This window comes from Pantherophis guttatus, chromosome 6 (genome assembly GCF_059756535.1).
Source record: "Pantherophis guttatus breed Tessera chromosome 6, ASM5975653v1, whole genome shotgun sequence".
NCBI classification, from domain to species: Eukaryota; Metazoa; Chordata; class Lepidosauria; order Squamata; family Colubridae; genus Pantherophis; species Pantherophis guttatus.
Genome location: NC_142068.1, coordinates 72,221,965 through 72,245,189, shown reverse-complemented (window position 1 = coordinate 72,245,189; position 23,225 = coordinate 72,221,965). Strand labels below are relative to the sequence as shown.

The 23,225-nt window shown below is 37.9% G+C and overlaps 1 protein-coding gene across 2 annotated transcripts in view; it reads right to left on the bottom strand.

The window, feature by feature from the left end:
- Positions 1 to 10,194: 10,194 nt before the first annotated feature.
- The window catches only part of SGMS1 (sphingomyelin synthase 1), a 76,919-nt gene continuing 63,888 nt past the window's right edge, over positions 10,195 to 23,225 (bottom strand). For both annotated transcript variants that reach the window (XM_034425949.3, XM_034425950.3), the window contains 4 exons: positions 20,103 to 20,220; positions 18,023 to 18,176; positions 13,714 to 13,880; positions 10,195 to 10,579 (listed from right to left, as the gene is read on the bottom strand). In XM_034425949.3, coding sequence (XP_034281840.1) covers positions 10,400 to 10,579; positions 13,714 to 13,880; positions 18,023 to 18,176; positions 20,103 to 20,220 — 619 coding nt within the window. In that variant the 3' untranslated portion in view covers positions 10,195 to 10,399. The remainder of the gene's footprint in view (positions 10,580 to 13,713; positions 13,881 to 18,022; positions 18,177 to 20,102; positions 20,221 to 23,225) is intronic.

Sequence of the window (23,225 nt, the reverse complement as noted above, 5' to 3'; positions counted from 1 at the left end):
TGCTAGTCAGCTCCACAATTGATCGGGCTTTCGGTTAGGACAGGTAGAGGAAAAAGGATGCCGTGCTAGGAGAAGACCCTATGGTGGGGGAACCGGACTTCCGGTCAGCGAGGAAAGAGGACACCGCGCTAGGAGGAGACTATGATGGGGGGAACCAGACTTCCAGTCGGCTACAGAATTGAATGGGGGCTTCTGGTTAGGACCTTTGTGGCTCTTTGAGTGTTTAAGGTTGCCGACCCCTGGTATAGAAACATATCTTAAAGCCAAATTCTGGGTACATTCCAACCTAAATATTCCTGCCTCAGCAGCTAGAAACTAGGAAGTTATTATTTAATTTATTTTGACTGTATTTTGTCAGACGGAATTGGGTTCTTGGGGAATTTTCTGACTGAAATAACCTGATAACTGGTATAGAAACGTTAGATTTGTTTTATAATGTAGGTGATGTGTTTTGGACATTGTGATATGACCACGAAGAGCATTACTGCCCTTCTTGTGAGGTTAATTGCTGTTTTATTGATGAGTTTTGACATCTGTGCAGAGAGTTCTGTTTATCTTTAGGGTTTTGGGTAAAACAAGCAGAAGCTTTAAAAATAAATATCACATTGATGCTTCTGGGTTTCATTTTAAAGACAAATTACGTGCTGCCTAATACTAGGCACAAAAGTTACTTCAGGGATATATCTTGGGAATAAATAGCAGTGTGGCATCAACTGGAAGTATTTTTCTGAGGCAAGATCCAGGATACACACTTTAAAGAATTTGACTTCAATGTTATTTTTCCTAATCTTTGTTATGCCAGGTTGTAGATTTACTAATATAACACTAATTATTGGGCCTTGTGCATTTCACACATTTCACACACACACACACACACACAGAGCCTACCGAAAGCCAATAAGATATTTTAGCCTAATTTCCTGCTAATTTAGCAAAAAATGCTAATTTAGCATTTGTTGACAACTAGAGAGAAAAACAACAATCTCTACACCCATCAGACTCTGGATTTTTATAATATACCAGTGATTTTCAGGAATTTGCATGAATAAGACTCCTGGTCCTATTGCTTCCATGGACAAGATAGTTATATTTCTCTGAAATGAAATAAACAAAGAGTAAAAAACACAGTTTTCAACTTTAGTTAGCTAATGCTGGGAAATTTTGCCTCCCTTTGCTTCTCTTGGGCTTCTACACACATAAGAAAAGTGGCTAGGAGGGAAGGTGTGGGAGGGAAAGAACAGACCTACAAACAGTCATCATAACCTAAGTAAATGTGAATACATTTTAAAATGGGTTCAAAGGGTTTGGAGACTGAAAGGCTGATTATCTGGAATCTCGGTGGACTGTACTGCTGGCTGAGATTTGACATTCCATAGAAGATTAGTGACATCTGCTGGCCATTCAGGTTCAACATAGCATTGAATATTGAAATACCTCTCCTTTCCAAATCAGGGTGTTATTTGGAATGATTCTAGAATTTTTCCACGTTTTTTGAACTGCCGGCATCAGGAATTTTCTTCCTGGGGACCTGAAATTGTTGACTTTTAAAAAGAGAATAACAGAATAACAGAGTTGGAAGGAGTCTTGGAGGTCTTCTAGTTTAACTCCCTGCTCAAGACAGAGACCCTATACCATTTCAGACAAATAGCTGTCCAATCTCTTCTTTAAAAACTCCAGTGATGAACCACTCACAACATCTGAAGGCAAGTTGTCAGGAAATGTCTCCTTAGTTCTAGCTTGGATCCTCTTTAAAGACCTTCCGCCGGTTACTTTTTGTCCTGCCCTTAGGTGCTTTGGAGAATAGGTTCACCTCCTCTTCTCTGTGACAGTACTTTAAATCAGTGGTAAAATGTAAAATTTGTTACTACCAGTTCTGTGGGCGTTGTTTGGTGTGGGGGGGTTAATGTGACTGGATGGGCATGGCCAGCTTTTTTTTTTTCTTTTAAAACCATTTTTTCTACAACCTCTTTGGCCGAAGAGGTTGTTAAAAAATGCTTTTAAAAGCCTCTGACGATCAGGCAACTCAGCTGGGATCGTCAGAGCATTTTAAAAGCATTTATTCCTACAACCTTTTTGGCCGAAGAGGTTGTAGAAAAATGCTTTTAAAAGCCTCTGATGATCCCAGCTGAGCCGCACAATCATCAGAGGCACGTTTTTTTTACTTTTAGAAGCATTTTTTCAGCCAAAGAGGTTGTAGAAAAATTGCTTTTAAAAATAAAAAAACCCTCTGATGATTGTGCAGCTCAGCTGGGCATGGGGGGGGCAGGAATTTTTCCTACCGGTTCTTCGAACCACCCACCATCTCTACCGGATCAGGCAATCCAGTCCGAACCAGGAGCATTTCATCCCTGCTTTAAATATTGGAAATCTGCTATTAAGTCATCCAGAATCATTCCATTCAAAATCTCATTCTGGTGTGAATTTTTGCATTCCAGTTGAAATTTTCTTTCCTTTCCTATCGTCTGTGAGCTCCTATGGCAGGTATCAGGGATTTTCTTCCCAGGGACCTGAAATTGTTAATTTTTAAAAAGAACATGCAGGACCATTTCTAAGCCTAAAATTCTACCCCAAATCTCATTTTGGCATCCCGCTCAAAGAAAAAGTTATTAGTAGGATAGACTTTGCATAGGGTTGCTGATCTAGTCTCATTTCAGGCGTCATTATATATTTCTGGAAATGCATTTCCCAGCTATAATCGAAATATGACATGCCCATAAAGAGATTTGTTTAGGGAAGGATATAGCACTGTAATGACATAAAAAATACACATCTTCAGTTGAATATGCTTAATACAGAGGTGGGAAACTATGGCCCCTTTATGACTTGTGGATCAGAATAGCTGGCTCAGGAATTCTGAGAGCTGAAGTCTATAAGTCATAAAAGAGGCATAGTTCCCCATCCCTGGCTTAATAGCTCTCAAAGTCAGGAAATTATTCCTTCATTTGATTCTGAATCTGCCTCTTCAAAGCTTCTACCCATTGGAGCTACAAAGAATTAGTGCCGACCAACTTCCTTATGATAGTCGCTCAAGTATATGAAGACTGCTGTTATGTCCCTTGCTTTTCTGCATATCACTTGCAATAAGCACTTAGACTTATATACCACTTCATAATGCTTTACAACCTTCTCTAAGCAGTTTACAGAGTCAGCATATTTCTCCGAACAATTTGGGTCGTCATTTTATCAACCTCGGAAGGATGGAAGGCCAAGTCAACCTTGAGCCGTTCAGAATCTAACTTCTGGCAGTGAGTCAGCATGCAATACTACATTCTAACCACTGCGTGCCACCACGGCTCAAAAGGATATGGGCAACTAGCAATGAGAATGCTGTTATTATATTCTTTGGGTTTCCTCAGAGACTTTTATTATATAACCATTTTAACAAACTTAATTTATTTCCTAATTTCTACCTTAGCACTTAAGGAGCCAGCTTAGTATAGTTTTTAAGGCACCAAGCTAGAAACCAGAAAACCAAGTTGTGATTCCACCTTAATAACTATCTGGATAACCTTGGGACAGTTATTCTCTCCGGAAGAAGATGGACTTCTGATAAACACTTCTAAGAGCTGCAAATTCTCAGCTCCACCACACTATATGAATCTTCTTCCTGCACATCCACAATCTGGTGCTATCAATGTTTTCCCTGTTAATATTGCACAGTCAGGCTGTCTTTTTTTTTTTTTTTAATTTGATTTATATGCCACCCTTCTCCGAAGACTCAGGGCGGCTTACAATGTGCTCAGCAATAGCCTTCATCCTTTTGTATATTTTTATACAAAGTCAGCTTATTGCCCCCACAAACTGGGTCCTCATTTCACCTACCTTAGAAAGGATGGAAGGCTGAGTCAACCTTGAGCCTTGGAGAGATTCGAACCCTGCAGTAATTGCAGGCAGCTGGTCTTAATAACCAGCTTAATAGCAGGGTGCCTTAAACCCCTGTACTACCAAGGCTCTTACTATCCCAGGGGAGAAACCGAGAAGGAATTGTTTGCCCTGGGTACTTCAAGGCTTGGAATTCAAACACACACAACCAGACAGAACTTAAACAACAAAAGAGATCACTATTTTACTACAGCATTCAGAAAGCAGCAGATGAAATATGGTTCAGGATCATGTGATGGAAACAACAAATTTCTAGAAACAATCTCATTAGTTAATTCCCTGTTTGTGTATAAGTTGAATAGCAATGTCTCTCTGGTCTTGCATCTACATAGCTGCTAAATCCAGCAATCTGGCCAAAGTCTGAGAGCAGTTGGTAGATTTCCATCCAGCCTTCAGAAGTAAAGACTTCTGAACAAGAGACCTCTTTCAGTGGGTGACACCTTCAATAAAATGTCCTTTCCAGAAAGGCAAATTTGGAGCTTTCTTCCATGTTACTTTTTACTTTGCCACTGACAATTTATCATGTTTAAAACTACTTCTAAACTGTTGCGATGTAGTGTTGTATTTTTTGGTTTTTAAAATTAATTTACATTGACCACTGTGATGGGAAAGCTCGCTCCATAACACTAACAATGATGATTTATCAGTTCCAAAGCCAGAAAGTCACACTGAGTCCCTGGGTCTCTTGCACCTAGATGAACTAAGAGCAAAGGCAGGAAGTGATATCAAGTTTATGGAGCATGTTGAGATCAAACCACAATTCAAACATGGACACACATAGGGAGATGACCTCCAATGAAGGGGGAGAAATGCAATTATTAAAGAAATAAAATAGCTACAAAAAGAGACATGGATATTCTTAATCACTACAGACACATTCCTAGAAAAGAAATAGAGCAGCTTTGATACTCACCTGAGCCAAGAGGTAAGCAGGTGCCCTTGTACCTGCAGCTGAGTTAAGGAAGCATGGAAATGCATAGCTTTGAATCCTTTCTTAGTTTATATAATCCTCTATTTGTGTAAGGCTGTGTATCTATGATTATACAGTATAATTGATTCAACCTAAGTTCTTTTTCTAAACCTTTTACCTCAATGAAAGGATGGATGCATTGTTTTAGAAATGAACTGCCAGGTTTCAGAGAAGGCTCTCTTGAGCTGCTCAGAAAGCACAACCGAAGTGAGATATTGCAATAACATGCTGATCTTTTTTGCATTGTGCAGCTTTCCCTGAGCTTTAGACATTGGCTTTTAATTCTAGCATTTTTTTCCTTTCTTCACATCTTTATGTTTTTTAAATTATTATTTGGGTTTAGGGATGGAGGTTCTGAGGTGGGGGTCTGTCGCTCTGCTCTTGAACCCTTGCTTCTTTTTTTTCATACAAGTCTTGCTTGCAAATGATTTTTCGGTGATAAAATACAATCTTTAAAAAGCAGGTGTTCCATAACAAAATACTGAATACTGCATAGCAAACAATAAACAAGAACTGGGCAACGTAACATCCTCTAGATCAGTGGTTCTCCATCTCAGCAACTTTAGATGAGTGAACTCCAGCACCCAGAATTTATTTATTAAATTAAATTTATATGCCGCCCCTCTCCGGAGACTCAGGGCGAATTCCCCAGCTAGCATGTTGGCTAGGAAATTCTGGGAAGTTTATTTATTTATTTAGCATATGGCATCTACAGAAGTCATGCAATCACTGATATATCACCGTGTTTCCCCGAAAATAAGACCGTCTTATATTTTTTTGAACCCTGAAATAAGCCATGTGCTCAAAAACCCAATTGGGCTTATTATCAGGGGATGTCTTATTTTGGGGGAAACAGGGTATATATGATAACTTGTGGGAGTTGAAGTCAACTCATTTTAAAAATTGTTGAAATTGAGAAACACTGTTCTAAGATCTTTGGTTCTATTTCCCAGAATAGTAATAGTACTAAATAGCCAATAGCTCTGCTGAGTGCGGTTAATAGGAAGTGAAACCCAGAACAACTAGAGTACACCAGATTGCCTAGACTTACAATAAAACATTTAAGCACAAAAGTACACATACAAGAAACAATTTAAAGTCAATTTGAGATAACTTGTCCCTTTCAAGTATTCATTGCTCTGTCCTGGGCAACTCTGCAGCATCCAACAAGCAAAGTCAATGGGGAAGCTGGCAGGAAATCAAGAGTCATGGTCATATGAGGTTAATTAATTACAAAGTCCTGGCTTAACAATGGTAATCGGGCACTGCTGGAACTGCTATCAGGAATGATCGTGTGATGCCAAGCTTTCTGATCATTATCGCTTTAGCTACAGAAATTCTGATCCCAATTACCGTAGTTAACTGAGACTTACCTGGAATGAAAGTAGGTCATATTCCCAACTTTTTTCAGAGCCTGATGCTAGTTAGGGTTGAGAGGAAGTGCCTTGCACAAACTAACCCAGATGGCTTCTGCACTTAAGGGAGGATTAGAACTTGGTTCTCCATGCTCATGGTCAAGCACCTTCGCTACCCACCATACTGGCTCTCTTCAAGATTATCAACTTACTTAAGTTGCTTTCAAAACTCAAGCCACATTTAATGTTTGGTAGCTAGAGGGAACCAGTTACTTATATATTTGCCTGCATTTTAAAACCATTTCAATTACCTTTGGCTGAATTCTGATGAACATAGAGCTCTTCTTCACATCACTGAGATCAGACTCAAATTATCCTACTTCAGACACATTATGCAAAAGCCTAGCTCTCTAGAGATGACTTTAATGTTGGGAAAAGTGAAAACAAGAAGAGGAAGACGGGTAGCGTGATGAATGGATTCAGTTATAATGGTAATGAGTGCACTGTTGAGAGACTTGAAGAACCAGGGTTAGGAACAGATTGTCATGGATGAAATCTATTATATGTTCCCTAAGAGTCTATACCAACGTAAGAAATAATATGGTCTAATGTGTACATATGTGGGTGCCTGGGTGTGCAGATAGTGTGTGTATACACACAGAAAAGGAGAATTAGTGATGTAGTGATTTAAGTAGTGCTGTGCTGGAGACCCAGGTTCTAATTCTCCCTTAGGCATGGCTGCTGACTAGGCAACTTTGAATCAATCATTTCTCTACTCTAGACTGTGTTGGTGGAAGAAGTCACGACATAAGCCTAAGACTGAAAATCAGGTTTGTCAGATGTTACATCTTTTCTATCCTGCTCTACGGAGTAGAGAGTTCGTCTCTGACAGAAAACCACTTGAAGAAACTAGAAGCATTTGAAATGTGGATTTACAGACGAGTGTTACGTATAAACTGGGTTAACAAAATCACAATTGAGGAGGTGATAAGCCGCCTGGGAAAGCCAAGGGAAATAATCAAAGCCATTAAAAAGCGAAAGTTAGAATATTTTGGACATGTGATGCAACACGCAGAAAAATACAGCATCCGTCACTTAATCCTCCAGGAAAGATTGAAGGCAAACGAGGTCCAGGCAGAAGAAGAACATCATGGCTTCAAAATCTAAGGGACAAAACTCAGCAGCACTTTTTCACATGATTGTTGACAAAAATAGAATTGCCAACATGATCGCTAACATGCAATGATGGATATGGCACAAGAAGAAGAAATGAAAGAATCAAAAGAAGTAACCAGTAGGGTTTCTTTTTTAATGAGCTCAAATACAACATGATGCATTTTATTGGTAAGATTTGCCTGTGCATATTTATCTCTTCCATACATTTTTTACTTCCATAATTTTTTTCTCTTTCCCTTAGGTGTATTTTTAAGAGGTGCAAAATAAGTTTAGAGTTAAAATTGGGAAAGATCTCAGAATAACTTTTTTTTCTCCTTGAAGACATTTTGCTTCTCATCCAAGAAGCTTCTTCAGTTCAGTTCAGTTCAGTTCAGTTCAGTTCAGTTCAGTTCAGTACTAAATAAGCTTCTTGAATGAGAAGCGAAACTTCTTCAAGGAAAAACAAAGGAAGTACAGTTGCCTCTTGAAAAAGCACTTTTGGGACAACCATGACTTGGATGACCGAGAATCTCCATAGACACCTCAGAATAACTTAACTATATAATTAAAATCTCTTTTTTAACTTGACAATATGCAAAAGGTGGGCAGAGACATTGTATAATCGTTCTCGGTGGCATAATTATGAACTGAATAATTATAGCATTTTAAACTATAGGTATTTAAGCGAAATAATTGTCCCAAAATTCAGAGAAATCCTAACTCTAGCAAGCTGTAATGTCCTTCCAACATCCAGTTTTGCAAGGAAACTCTAGAGCATTCCATTTGAACAAAGACTTTGTCCCTGTGGTAAAGAAACCCCTGTAACATTAATTCACATTTTTCCCTTATAAAAATGCCTGGTTATAGCTAATAACTCATTTAGCCAGAATTCCAATCTACCCAGATCCATGTTATTTACAGTTGCTCTTGTCTGGTGGTGATTTTGTTTTTCAGAATGTGACTGGATTTTCTTTTTTAAGCTATTTATAAAATACTATTATTTTGTCCTAGGGAACATGCTGGGTTTTACAGATTGTAAAAAAGATAGATATTAAAATCTATCCCATTCTCCATCATTTTTAGCATGATTTGAAGAGTTCTCTATAGTTTGACAAGCTTTTTATCGTTTAAAATATTGTCACCAAAATTTGACAATTTGTAGCAGCATCTGGGAGAGCCACTTTGGTGTAATAGTTAAGGCAAGAGGTGAAAAACTGGGAGACTGGGAGTTCTAATTTCATCTTGGACATAACACCAGCTGGGTGACCATCACTCTCGCTCTCAGCCACAGGAAGGAGGAGGCAAGGACAAATCACTTCCATAATCTTGCCAAGAAAACTCCAGGGTCTTGTCCATACAGTTGCCAGAGTTAACAGTGCCTTGGAGGCACAGGTGTGTCCACATACAGATACGTACCTTCTATGGTTCCTTCTCCATTTTTTCCAATGTTAAGTAGACAATAATAATATATAATATATAGAGCTCCTTTTAATATAGATCAGATGTGTGCTTTTCTGAGCTTTGCTTTGGTTTTTTTGCTTGTTGCATTTAACAAACTAAGGACACTGCTTCTTTAAAAGCCTTTTATTTTCCTTCACCGTTATTGTTTTACAATACAAATTTCACCTTTTTGAACACACAAAAACCCTACAGAAGATAATTCTGCTTCACGTAAAATACAGAATGAATATATATATATATTTATATAGATATAGATATATATATGCTTCTTCATTCTTAAAAAACTATTTTTCTTCTGCACATTGGCAAGTATAGGATAGAATACTTCCCTCAAACAAAGTATGTATGGCAGGATTTAAAATTTTAGAGTTACATGCAGTTTCTGCACATACCTGTTTTTAAATAAATCAATTGTTTTTCAACAATATTTTCATTTAGGGATCAGACATTGTTTATAATTTGAATTTATTTTTATTTGTTTATACTTTTTATTTGTTTATACTTTGAAAAATAAACTCATAATAAGGAAGTCATGGCTGTTTTCTTGCTATAGTTAAAAATCCATGTATGGAGTAGACAATAAAATAATTTAAATAGTATATTTCATTCTAACCTGCTCACAAAGTGTGAAGACATGATTATCATATTAGATTTCTCCCCCTCCACCCACCCGCCCAATTCAGTCATCTGAATATTGCAAACAGATTTCCAGTTTAATTTAGATATAAAATTTGATAATGTGTACAATACGTATAATCTTGGTTTTGTGGAATACTTTATTTTAAACAAAAGTTTGTAAAGACTGCCTACTGACCATACTATCAAGACAAGAAAGGCACTAAGAACAGACAAATCTTTCTCCCAAGAAGCATTTTTTTTTAAGTTTAACTCTTTTCTCTATCATGTAAAAACCTTTTTAGAATTCATTTGAATGCATTATCTTTTGAAAAATAAAGTTAGGAAATACTTAGAAAATCACTTTACAACAGAATAATTTTTTTTTGCACCGTTTGACACCGTCACTGCAGATTTACAAAATCAATGATTACCAAACCTTTCTGTGTCTATCATTTGTAGCTTCAGTGAAACAGATAGAAAGATTTCTGTATATTTATCCCAGTCAGGTATTTAGAAACCTTCATATAGACATTTGCTAGAAAATGGCTTACAGCCCAATCTTTGGGGCAAGAGATATGAAAATTATGTTTTCCCAAGAAAATAATATGCTTCATTCCCAGATTTGACTGGAAAGACCAGAACTTATGATATAAAAGCATTTTTTTTGTTATGTTGCTGCATCATATACAAAGAAATATGGTGATGAGCAATGCAAATCCACAATCTATTAACAAGAAATGTATACAGTGCATGATAAGTTACCGTAACTTTATTGTTGTCCATCGCAGATCCTTTGGAGAAAAAAAAGTTATCACAGTGCTTACCAGGTAAGAGATTAAAGTCAAGGTAAGGGTTAAAAGGTAGAATTAAGGGACCAGTTCAATTGCTATGGCGTCACATCAAGGGGAGTTCCGAGCACTTTTGGACAGTTCTCTCGCCATCTCCTTATTGTTATTTGTTATGTATCATTCACCAGTTTGCTGTATTTTGCTGACCGGCCCAGATGCAAAGCCTGCCAGGAAAAAGGCCAATGATAGGAACGTGGTACAATGCCTTGGACATTCTTTTCAAAGTACTGGAAGGGTCTGTACCACCACACCCGTGCAAGAAGATTAGTCTGAGAAGCTTCTTTTAGCACCTGAAATAAAAAATTATAAATAAGCTATTTAGTTAACAGCACTCAGAATAATGAATTTGTTCTTCAGGAAACCCATGAACCTTTCTAGTGAAATTCATACTGTTGTTAGGTAAAGATCTTCTCATCTGGCCCTTCCAATACAGAACTACTGTTGTCCTTTTTTAAAAAATGGGATTATTAGAGGAGGTGAAGAGAGATTGTGGCTGGGAGCTCCCTCCATAAACAGTGGTGTTTCTTACTTTTATTCATTACTTCTAAACACCTCCCTCCCACAAAAAAAACACCCCACAATTTATACAAGGCACAAGAGGAAGCAGGTTACAGAAAGTGGTAAGTGCTAGTGATTCTAACAACTCTTATTGTAAAAACAGAATGGGATGGAATACAGTAAAACTAATGAAGGAAAGAAGGAAAGGTTGTACGAGTTTGGTAGTCTTATAAATTTTGTTAATAAATACAAAAATGTACAGGCATCTAAACATCGACATCTGAATATACATAATGCCTGTGTGTATGTCTATCTTTGTATGTCTGGAATTTCAGGGGCCTTAACCAACATAAGAGAGCCAGTGATTAAAGGCACCAGGCTAGAAACCATAAGAGACTATGAATTCTAATCTTGCCTTAGACATTAAATCAACAAAGTACCCTTAAACCAGTTACTTTCTTTCAATAGCAAATGCAATTAAGCAAAATCCTGAAGTTTTCAATAGAAGTGAATAGATAGATACCGCTTTATTCCGTTCTGGTGGTGGCTTGTTTCCAGTACAGTTGGGTGGACTAGCCAAGAGATAGAAAGCAAGTAACTTTGATTTCAGACTAGCCTGAAAAATGAGCAAGAAGTAGGGCTGAACTCTGCATGCTAAATGCAGCAGAGATGAATAAACTGTGACCTATTGATTCGATTTCAGAGTCAGAAGAGATGACAAAACATCTCTGCAAGGAGATTTTTTTAAAAAACATTCTATTAATTGTGGTTCAGACTGATTTGGAGTAGGCCATGTGATCAGATACTGTAAGAGTTACTTAAGACATGAGTAACTGCAGACCTTAAGAGCCGTGGTGGTTAGAATGCAGTACTGCAGGCTAACTCTACCAATTGGCAGCAGTTCAATCCTGACCGGCTCAAGGTTGACTCAGCCGCGTTCGGAAGAATGGCAACGTGGCAATCCGAAAATCTCGCTGCGTGGGGCTGCCTGACAGCTGGCCCACGCCTCGGGCCCTGGTGCCGTTGCCAGCTAAGCTGGACTAGCCAGCACGGACTTAGCTGGTCTCGTGGGGCTGCTCCGTAAAGAATAAGAAATTAGGCTGAAAAATCAAGAAACTGAAAGAAAAAACCTGAATGCTGTAATAGTACAGAAATGGATTGCGATCAGATGATCTGCAAGGAAATGTCTCTCTTAGGCCGACTGAGTTGAAACTGGGCCTGAGGGAGGAAGACAGGAGGTATGGCTGAAAAAATATGACTCAGTCTCCAGGCAGATCCGACTGTAGCAACCCATTTTTGGACTATTCCACAGCTCCACGGGAGAAGCACGGTGAAGTGTATCTAAGTCTAAGTGCTATTGCTATTAAGCAACTGTCACTGCACTTTTACATGCTGCCAAAAACATATGGCTCAGCCTAACACTCAATAGAGGACTATTCTGCAAATTGGGAAACCTTGGGCTCCTATATTATCTCTACCAAACACATTTACTTTCCAAACAGAGGTCCTAGTTCGTTTTGCAGATAATACATCAGAAGCCCTGAAGGATGATCTTCAACTGTCTTGTTTACCCTTGCCTCCTAGTTTTTCTGTTACATAGAAAGAGGCTCTAAATAAGCTTGAGGAAGTTCAATTACCTTTAAAGTTACACTGAAGTACATAACTTCATAAGTAACAGGAAGCAGATCAATATTCATTCAGTAAGCACAGTTTTCAGAACATATTTTATCACTTGCATCATGTTATTATGAGATTTAGTCTTATGACTAAATTCAAGATGATGATAGTGGCATCAAAAGCTAACTTGACAAATTATCTGTTATTTCAAACAGAGACCATTATCAAGGAAACAATAATGGACTTAGTCTTATGACACATATAACACTTACTTAAGATTTCTTTTTCCTATGAACAAAAATGAGTCTAATTATAAAACTCAAAGTTATAAAATAGACAAGTTCACTGTGCGTGTTGTTTATTTAACAGCATAGCACTTTTCTACTTTAGGAACAATCTTTCCCCTTTCTTCCACAATTCTTACAGAAATGTTATTTGTGGGTGACTCATGTGAGGCCTTCAGTCACCAGCTGTGTGATGGGTTAAAACTCGTGGCTTCCCAACTTGCTGAAATGGGTCTTTCAGCCTATTCTTCCTCCCAGCTACCTTAGAATGACTGAGGTATGAGAAAACATTGACTTGTTACCCAATATCCAGCAGATCAATCCCCCAAATAATTTGGGAAGAGGGAATGGCCACAAGGGCTCCAGTTTCTGCAAAAAAATGTTTATGCACAGTCCAATATCATGGCCTTATCTACTGCCCCAATTCTTGTCCAGTCCTTTACACATAGTCCTTGAGTTAGGACCATGACTGAGACCAAACTTTCTGTTGCTAAGCGAGACAGTTGTTCAGTGAATTTTGTCCCATTCTACGACCTTTCTTGCCACAGCTGTTAAGTGAATCACCGCAATTGTTAATTTAGTAACATGGTTGTTAAGTGAATCTGGCTTCATTGACTTTGGTGGTCAGAAAATTGCAAAAGGGGATCACAGGACGGCCGGACACTGCAACCATCCCAAATATGAGTTAATTGCCAAGCATCTGAATTTTGAGCACATGACTATGAGGATGCTGCAATGGTCATAAGTGTGAAAAATGGTCATAAATCACTCTTTTCATGCCGTTGTAATTTTGAACTGTCAATAAATACAGTGTTGTAAGTCAAGGACTACCTGCATTTTAATCTTAACCTAAAAAAAACCCTAATCCTTCAAGGAAGAGATTAAACTATACACGTGGTACTGTAGGAAGGAGGGATGCAGCCAGAAAATAAGCTTGTGCTGAAATGATCATTATATTGGACTGGGCTTGAGCAAGCTAGACCCAGATAATAATTCATTTTTACAGGGGAAAGAAAGAAACTCACTTGTTGATTGGCCATGGTATGATACCACCAGAAAAGTCTTGTAGTAATGTAGTAAGCCACCACCACATCCACAGTGTAGTGATCATGAGCTAAAAGAATACAGAACATCCCGACTATGCTGAGAGCCCAGCAAATCCAATGATACCACCAGAATCGCCGAGGTGAATCTGAAAATAAGGAAAAACATAGGGGCCTTAATTCATGAATTCTTTAAACACAAAATATCTTCATGCACAGAAATTAAAATGTTTGCTATTCTGAAAACAAGATCATTCCCAAGTAGAACGGGGTGAGCCATGGTGGCGCAGTGGTTAAAATGTAGTATTGCAGGCTAACACTGCATTCCACTGCCAGGAGTTCAATCCTGACCAGCTCAAGGTTGACTCAGCCTTCCATCCTTCCGAGGTCAGTAAAATGAGGACCCAGATTGTTGGGGGCAATATACTGACTCTGTAAACCGCTTAGAAAGGGCTGTAAAGCACTATGAAGTGGTACATACGTATAAGTGCTTCTTGCAAGTGATATGCAGAAAAGAAAGGCACATAACAGCAGTCTTCATATACTTGAGGGGCTATCATAAGGAAGATGATCTGGACTAATTCTTTGTAGCTCCGATGGGTAAGTGTTTTGTAGAGGAAGATTCAAAATCAAATGAAGGAAGAATTTGCTGACTCTGAGAGTTATTAAGCAAGGAGTGGGGAATTCACTCTGGCTCAGGAATTCTGGGAGTTGAAGTCCACAAGTCATAAAGGGGCCATAGTTCCCCACCTCTGTATTAAGCAGAAATATTTGCCATCTGGAACCATAAGTGCTCCATTGTGGGAGGTGTTTTAAGCAAAAATTGGAGAACCATTAATTCGAGCAAGTATGAGATTCCTGCCATATGCATAGGATTGGACTAAAAGGCCCAGTCCAAGACATCTTCCAATCCTATGATTCTATGATTTCCACAACCTGAAATGATCCTAAATCCACTTTGATAAACATGGAGTGTTTTGGAGAAAACTGTCACCATTCAAATGAGATCTCAACTGAAAATATGTATTGTTAATGCCATTACAGTGTTATTTTGCTGTTTCATAATCCAAGTATTGGATTACAAATTCTCTATTTCCAAACCCACATATTTCCCCAACCAAGTTGAGAGGTTTGGAGAGAAAAGAATAACTAAGGTATTTGTGCTTCCTTTTATTCGCTGGCAATTTATGCTCTCGTATCAAGGACTATAGCTTCTAAGGCCCTGTCATGCTGTATTACTGACAAAGGTAAAAAAGAATGAGATATAACTTTTGTCTAAAAAACTTTTCCAAGAGTTGAATCTCCACAGCATTTCAATTTGAAGTTTGAAAAGTTTGGAACAGGATCAGGATCAAAGCAAGTGGATGAAATGGACTTTCTAAGGGTAAAAGAAAAGATTAATCTCTCATTCCTATTACCCCTTGAGAAATATTAAAATCCCCTCTTATTGGAATGCGATTACCAATTGATGTAATTTTTGATATAAAAAACCCCATAAGGATGAACTGAATGTTTTCAGTATTAATGGTTCATTTATTACGAATATTTTATTACACCTAGTAATAGATATTTAATTTATAAGCATTCCATTTTAAATGCAAGCATGGCCCACCCTGTAGAATACTATCGTGACTGACATTTTAACAAGTCAGCTAGATACAGCAATAATTGGATTGCTAATTTATGAAGTTTAAATATAAATGTTCAATCTATAGCACAGCTTGATTTTTGGTTAAAAAATCGTGGTTAAATTAATCTCATTTCTGCACGTTCTGCCCCTGAATTAATTTCTCTGTGCATATTCTAAAAATGACTGGATGGAATCAACAGAAAGCTTCGATCAGCAAAACAGGAATGGTAATTTTATTGTTTTATTTATTCCTCTTGATCTTCAAATTCTTCAGAATGTACTCCACAGAGGCCTTTCCAACCTTGTGGAGATTTGGAGGGAGCATACAAGAAATAAATTTTCGTCTCCACATTCTGCTGATGGGAGGTTTTTATCAGTGAAGGAAGACCAGTGGATTCCACTCAGTGTCTTATGAGAGGATAACAAGTTTATAAGTGCCACTTCTTGATTAAGTAGAACAGAAAACATTATAGGTTGTCCTCAGTTAACAGTGATAATTGAAACCAGCAATTACATCGCTAAGCAATGCAGTAGTAAAGCATGATTTTATGTGACTATGCCAACTTACAAAGCAGTTCTGGCAGTCCCAGTTGCTGTCATTAGGCAAATAGGCCGTGACCGGGAGGATTTTTTATCAGGTTCGCCTGATTCGCCAATTGCGTCCCTTTCTGGATCGGGACTCCTTACGCACTGTCACTCATGCCCTCGTCACCTCCTGCCTGGACTATTGTAACGCTCTCTACATGGGGCTCCCCTTGAGGAGCACCCGGAGGCTCCAACTGGCGCAGAGTGCGGCCGCGCGGGTGGTAATGGGAGCGACATGGCGCTCCCATGTAACACCCCTCCTGCGCGAGCTGCACTGGCTCCCGGTGGTCTTCCGGGTGTGCTTCAAGGTTTTGGTTACCACCTTTAAAGCACTCCATGGCTCAGGACCTGAGTACTTGCGGGACTGCCTACTACACCAATAGCCTCCCACCGGCCGGTACGCTCTCATAGAGAGGGGCTCCTCCGGGTGCCGTCGGCCAAACAATGTCGACTGGCGGCCCCCAGGGGGAGAGCCTTCTCTGTGGGGCACCTACTATCTGGAATGAGCTCCCTCCGGAGATACGGAGGATCCCGGATCTGCGCACCTTCCGCTGCACTCTAAAGACCTTTTTATTTCACCAGGCGGGCCTGGCCTAAATTTCTCCCTCTTTTTAAACAATTTTTAAACAATTTTAATATTTTCAATATCTTTTAATTTTCAAAGTTTAAATCTGTTTTAAATTGATTGGGGTTTTAATCTGTCTAGGCCAAATTATTTAATTTGATTTTAGTTCTGTTTTTTAAATTTTGTATGTATGTATTTTATTGTTGGCTGTTCACCGCCCTGAGTCCTTCGGGAGAAGGGCAGTATACAAATTAAATAAAAGTAAAGTAAAAGTAAAAATACCATGTAGTCAAAAGTGTCTCACGATCACATGATCACCATTTGCAACTTCCCACAGGCTTCTGCATTGACATTGCTTGTCAGAAGCCAATTGGGAAGGTCGTAAATGGAAATCACATTGCAATAGCACTTAGACTTACACACCGCTTCATAGTGCTTTAAAGCCCTCTCTAAGTGGTTTACAGAGTCAGCATATTGCCCCCAACAATCTCGGTCCTCATTTTACCGACCTCGGAAGAATGGAAGGCTGAGTCATCCTTGAGCCGGTCAGGATTGAACTGCTGGCAATCGGCAGAATTATCCTGCAATACTGCACTCTAACCACTGCACCACCAGCAAACGGTGGGATGCGGTGATGTCATAACTGTGAACTAGTTGACAAGCACCGGGATCATGATCGTGTGAACTTGGGAACCATTATGATGGCTGCCACTACAAGGAACAGTTCTTAAGTCCCCCTTGTTCAGCACCATAACTTTGAATGGTTGCTGAACAAGTGGTTATTCAACAAGGATATTACTCGCATAACAGTAAGAACTAAAAAGTTGTTGTGTTACTCCAGTTGCTTCAACAGTATTCTAATTTTCATTTGCTTCAGTTATAAGATGGCTAACTTGGTATGAAGCTTTGAAAAAATCTTATTCGGGACTGTTTGCAATTACTGAAAATTAAGAAGTCCTGTAGGTCACTCCTACGAAACAAGTTCTGTATGATTAAAATTTTTGTCCAATTCATGCAACTGTTACTAGCTGTCATAAAGTTTAGTAAATACTGATAGAATATCCCAAAGGTGCTTTTTCAGGAGGCAACTGGACTTTGTTTTTTCCTTTTGAAGATGTTTCACTTCTCATCCAAGCAGTTTCTTCAGCTCTGACAGGATAGCGATGAATGGACGGATGTAGCACCTTTAGGACAATCATGACCTGGATGACTCAAAATCTCTACAGTCTTTTACTGATAGAATAGGTGCAATGTAGCAAATATAATATAAAGCAATTACAAAACATTGTTGCATCAATCTATACTGTATATTTTTAGACCATTGAAAAATCAATATCCTTAACAAATCTTCTCTGAGTTGCTTTATTTTGGGGAGAGTTATATCCTAAAAGATACTTCTTTTAAAAATATATAATAAGGTATAAAACTTTGTGAATGGCAGCACCTTGGCAGGGTGATCTCAATTAATCAAATAACATATATTGTTCTATAATAATAATGGAGGTACTTACACTCTTTGATAAATAGGTATGTCAGAGTTAACATCACCGTATGGCCGCTGTATAGATAGTCACCACACATGTCATGTGCTCCTGTGATTGACAGACCACCCCCAGCAAGCAGCTTCATGATCCTTCTCATATGTGACTCCCAGTCGCCAAAAAGCTTCAGAAAGGAGGAAGGGATAAATCAACATGTTAGGTTCAAATGCGTCTAACTGTAAAACACTGCACTGCAAGTAATTAAATTTCCAGGCCACTGAATGAATCAAAGCAGCAGTGGGAATAAATAGCAATAAAGAATTTTGTCCCAACACAAAGGCTCATGGATTATAACATAAGCTTGAGGGAGGTACGTTCACTATACAAAAGCTTTTACAAGAACGTGTTTGCTAATCTTTTCCAGAACCGCAAATTACTTCACAGGTTTCAAAATTATAACACAGATACCCCTTATGAAAATTGCACAGGGAACTTTTCGTTGCATAACCACAGACTTTCCACTTTTTTTTTCTAGTCGTGATGGTTTCATCCAAACAGAAAGTAGGAACCTAAAATCACTTTCATTGTTCAATATAAATAGGTTAAAATATCAGAGAAGCACAATCATTTTCTTTCTTTCTCTACTATAATCAGTCAAATAACAACAAGAAGTCTGAATCATTGTTTAGGTGGGGAGAACTGACACATCTTTTTTGCAGAAGGATGTTGATTAACAAGAAATGATTGAAATGAATATTACTCTTTTTGGATAGAAATAAACAGATCCTCCAAGTATGGCAAATCCAATCTCACAAAGTTAGGGGCCAAGTTTAATAGATTCACTCCTCATTGGTATGTGTACTTTTTCTATATATTGGCATTGTATGATATCAATAAAAATAGAAACTACAATGATCCAGAAAGAAAATACTGGTTTAAACCCAAAGATGTCCTATACAGGTATCTAAAGTTTCAAGGTTAAAATGTCACTAACTCACTTATCATGTTTCTTTGAAAATTCTAAACAACAATGCCATTTAGCTGACATCTCAAAGAAAAATGTGGATGAAGTTGCTCACATACGCTTACAACCCGAGAGTCTCCAGTCACTATGGCAGCCATTGCACAGCTTTGGATTGTCACCAATTGTGCCCCTTCCTGGACTGGGAGGCCTTGCTCATCATTGCTCAAACCTTAGTAATCTTAGTTACTGTAATGTACTTTGCATGGAGCTGCTGTTGAAGACCACTCAGAAGTTGCACCTGACCCAGCATGCAGTGGCACTTGGCAGTTCTCAAGGCTTCATCATTGGCTCATGTGATGCTACTGGTATGCCAACTACACTATCAGATTAGATAGGATGGGCACAATCCAGGCCTCTTCCCTTAAATGTTGTTAAATAGTACAGAATGTCTAAGAAGCATCTTTTCCATGGTTGCTAGATTCTTTGGAACAATTTATCCTGGGAGATTCAGAGGGCCGCATCCAATTAACCTTCTGGAGGGCTGTGAAAACCTCTTCCACCTTGTCTATTTAAAATTTTTGCCTAGACAGAAAACTCTGTCTAGCTCTACATCTATGTATCCAAAGGAGGTATCCACCTGTCTTGTGCTTCTCCTAACCATCAAGCAATTTTTCTGGATGATAAATTGTGGAATGATATTAAGGATGTTACCCTAAATCGATTGCAGTTATTTCTATCACACTACATTCAAATATGGTAACTGGGAGTTTATAAATTCCTTCGAAATTCACATGCCGTATCGCTCTGGCCTGCCTAAGGAATGAGATCAATTCTTGACAGTCTTTTTTGCCTTTTAAGCTGGGTATTTCATGGGTGTATTTCAATGTGATAACCAAATGATTGCTTTTGAACGAAAAGCCATGACAGGATAACAGAAATATATAACTGAATCCTGACAGTACCTGTTCATCTGGTTGATCAACACAACATTAAGCAATAAGCAATACTGACTATCTTTGAAAAAAATTCAGCCAATTTCCCCTTGTAAGAAATTCATTAGTCACTCTGAGCCAGCTCTTCCAGAATGTCTAAGGAAATGGGGGAAAATGTTGTTAGATGAGGATAGCAAAACCAAAAAGAAGTTACCTTTGGCGAACAGTTGAAATGCATGCCAGGTACTGGAAGTGTCGTTACATACATTGTAATACACCGGTATAAGTACAATGTGCCAACTATACAAAGAAATCTTCTGCCAATAATAGACCTGAAGGGGGAAAGAAAAGATAGAGAGAATTGTAATATATCATTTGAAGTGCTTCAGAATACTGTAAAAAAAGTGCTCTCCACAAGGCACTATTCCATTTAGGCCGAAAACTACTAAAAACAAAATCAAATGAAATATTCCAACTTCACAGAACCAGGATAGTTGCAAGAAGACTGTAGTGTAAGCAAAAGCATAAGAAAATTCTGCAAACTGTTTCTACGTTAAATCTGGTTCTTAGGTTTCTTTTCTACACGACCAAAAAACAAAACAAAAACAGAACTATTGGAAGTTTTCCCAAAGAGCTGCAAAAAATTACTGAATGCAGCATGGGGTGTAATCTGGAATAAAATGGTGTAGAGCACGGGTGTCAATCTTGTGTCATCATGGCGGTGTCACGTGACATATTGTGACTTTTTTTCCCCTTTTGCTAAACTGGGCGTGGCCAACGTGTGACGCATCTGGCCCTTGGGCCGCAACTTTGACACCCCTGGAGTAGAAGGGCTGTATGCATATTCACTGTCTTCTCTAATCAAATAAATGTATTTATCTCCCATTCATGGGTTTTTAAGTTTTTATGGGCTTGTAAGTTCACTGTGCATTTTTTCAATGCAAGTTAATGGTGGTGCATTTATTTTTAGGATAACAAGAAGCTGAAAAAAACAGTTGAAAAAAACAAATTACACTAAGAAAAAAAAAGAGATTTTTCTTCCTAACTGTTATTCTGCCTTTAGTCCCCGTTTAGAGACCTTTTGCCATTTTTTTAAATTGACATCAAAATGATTTTCTTAAAACTAAATATGTTTATTTCGTTTTAAATAAACTCTCTATTGCTTTTATAAATATGTAATACTTAGTTGTAAGGCCTCTTTCTAGTTCCTCTGGACTACTTAAAACTTCAGACATTCTTAACTATTACAAGACATAGAAGACATTTCCTCAGATTCTTCTTTAATCTCAGTAACTACTTCGTGTAAAGTTATTCTGAATTTTGTTAACAGTTTTAGAAGACAACGTTCCAGTCTAAGAGTGAAGTATGGGTAACAAGTCCAACTAGTAGCAGTACCTAACTGATCTTAGATGTTCTGAAGCAGCCCAATTAGGCTTAAAATGTGGCTAGAACTTGGATGATGACCATCGAAAAATACCAGGGCAGAAAGTTAAACTGGAAAGTTTTTTTAAAATCTAAGAAGGAAACAACTAGAAGCCACTTTCATATTGTTATCAAAAAATAAAATTGGGAGAGTTGATAGTAAAATGTTTTCAATCAGATATAGTTTCCAGATTTAGCATACTTGTATAGCACAATCATTGAAATCAACGGGGTTTTAGTTAATATCTATGTAGTATGACAACATACAAAAACAGCCAATTGAATGTCATTATATATATTTATATTCATATAAATATATATAACTATATATATATAACTATATAAAATAAATATCAAGTATAAATATCAAGCTGAACAGATTGTGAAGATTTATTTTGGGAAAGCTTTTTAGATGCTTTCTACTGAAAAGGCAATGTACAATTCACCACTAATGTTATTTTACAAACTTTTTGTGCAAGACTCTAAAATGCTTGGCTCTAATATGTAGGGAAGCTGTTATCCAATCCTCCATTTAGTGTACAAAACTAATAATACAGTTTTCTTGGATCCAGACCACTATATGAAATATTAATGGATGCTCTCCCTCAAAACATTGCCATATTTCAAAAGCAAGCACTCCAAAATGTTTTTCGAGTTGGAGATTGCATAACAAATATTTGGCTTTTTCACAAATCACATAATGCAACTTTTATTATACAACATTATGTCAGAGTGAAGGCAGTAATCCAATGTTGTTCTCAATCATTTTGTCAAAATTTCTCTTTTAGAACCAGGAAAAATATTTTTCAGCATAAGACGAACTGAAGGAAATTGAAATTAATGGTATTAACAACTTTATGTTGCTTTCAATCTTTCTTCCATATATGTTTGCCGGCTTAATTTTGGGTCTTTGAAATCTTCATTTTGGGTCTTTGAAATCATGAACTCCACTGATTTCTATTTACGAGTGAAAATCCAAATTTCAACATAAATACAAGAAGATTGTGAAAGTCTTCGTCTGGATATAAACCAGTTTTGAAAACTATTTTACTCAACTTTATAGGCTTTTAACTAGTGTAAAATCACCTGCCCTGTCCCATTCAGGGCACATTTATCACTTATATGAAACTGCCAAATATCTCATATTTTATCACAACTGTCCCGAGAAAGCTTTCAACAAGGAAAAAATCCCGATGTAACATTATAGAGGCTGGACAGTCTGTATGTATTTTGCTTCTTTTAAACCCAAGTCCTAATCTTATGATGAGGTCAAGAAATATTCTTGAATAACGATAATCTTCCCCCTCCTCTACTTTATATATCCTATCCTCACCCCACATCTCAGAAATGCCACACTATAAAAGTTTCCCCAAAACTCGTGAATTGCAGGGAGTATACAAAAGAGTCATAATGCTTCTCTGAACAACACATTTCTCCATGATGCAGGAGAATCTAATTGGATCTCCATTTTATTTTCTTCTTCACACACTTGAAGGCATCACTGATGCCATTCCTCTCTCATCTTAGAGCAGGGGTGTCAAACTCACATCGTCACGTCGTCATGTGACGTATCAGGACTTTTCCCCCCTTCACTAAATGGGGGTGGGCGTGGCCAGCACATGACGCATTCAGCCCGTGGACTGTGAGTTTAATACCCATGTCTTAGGGAATCCAGATTTGCAGAAGTTACTTGCTAAATCTAACCCTCCCTAAACTGAGAATTGCATCCTTTAAAGCTAGATTCAATATTCTTCAATCTGCACTTCTTCAAAGCATGTATAATAAAATGGTAAAAGTAAATAGTAAACTTTACTATTTTAGTAGTAATAATAAAGTCCCTGTAACTGAGCATATCAGCCTATGTGATGACAAGGAAGTTGAAACGATCTCACAAGTAATTATGCTGTCAATTTTA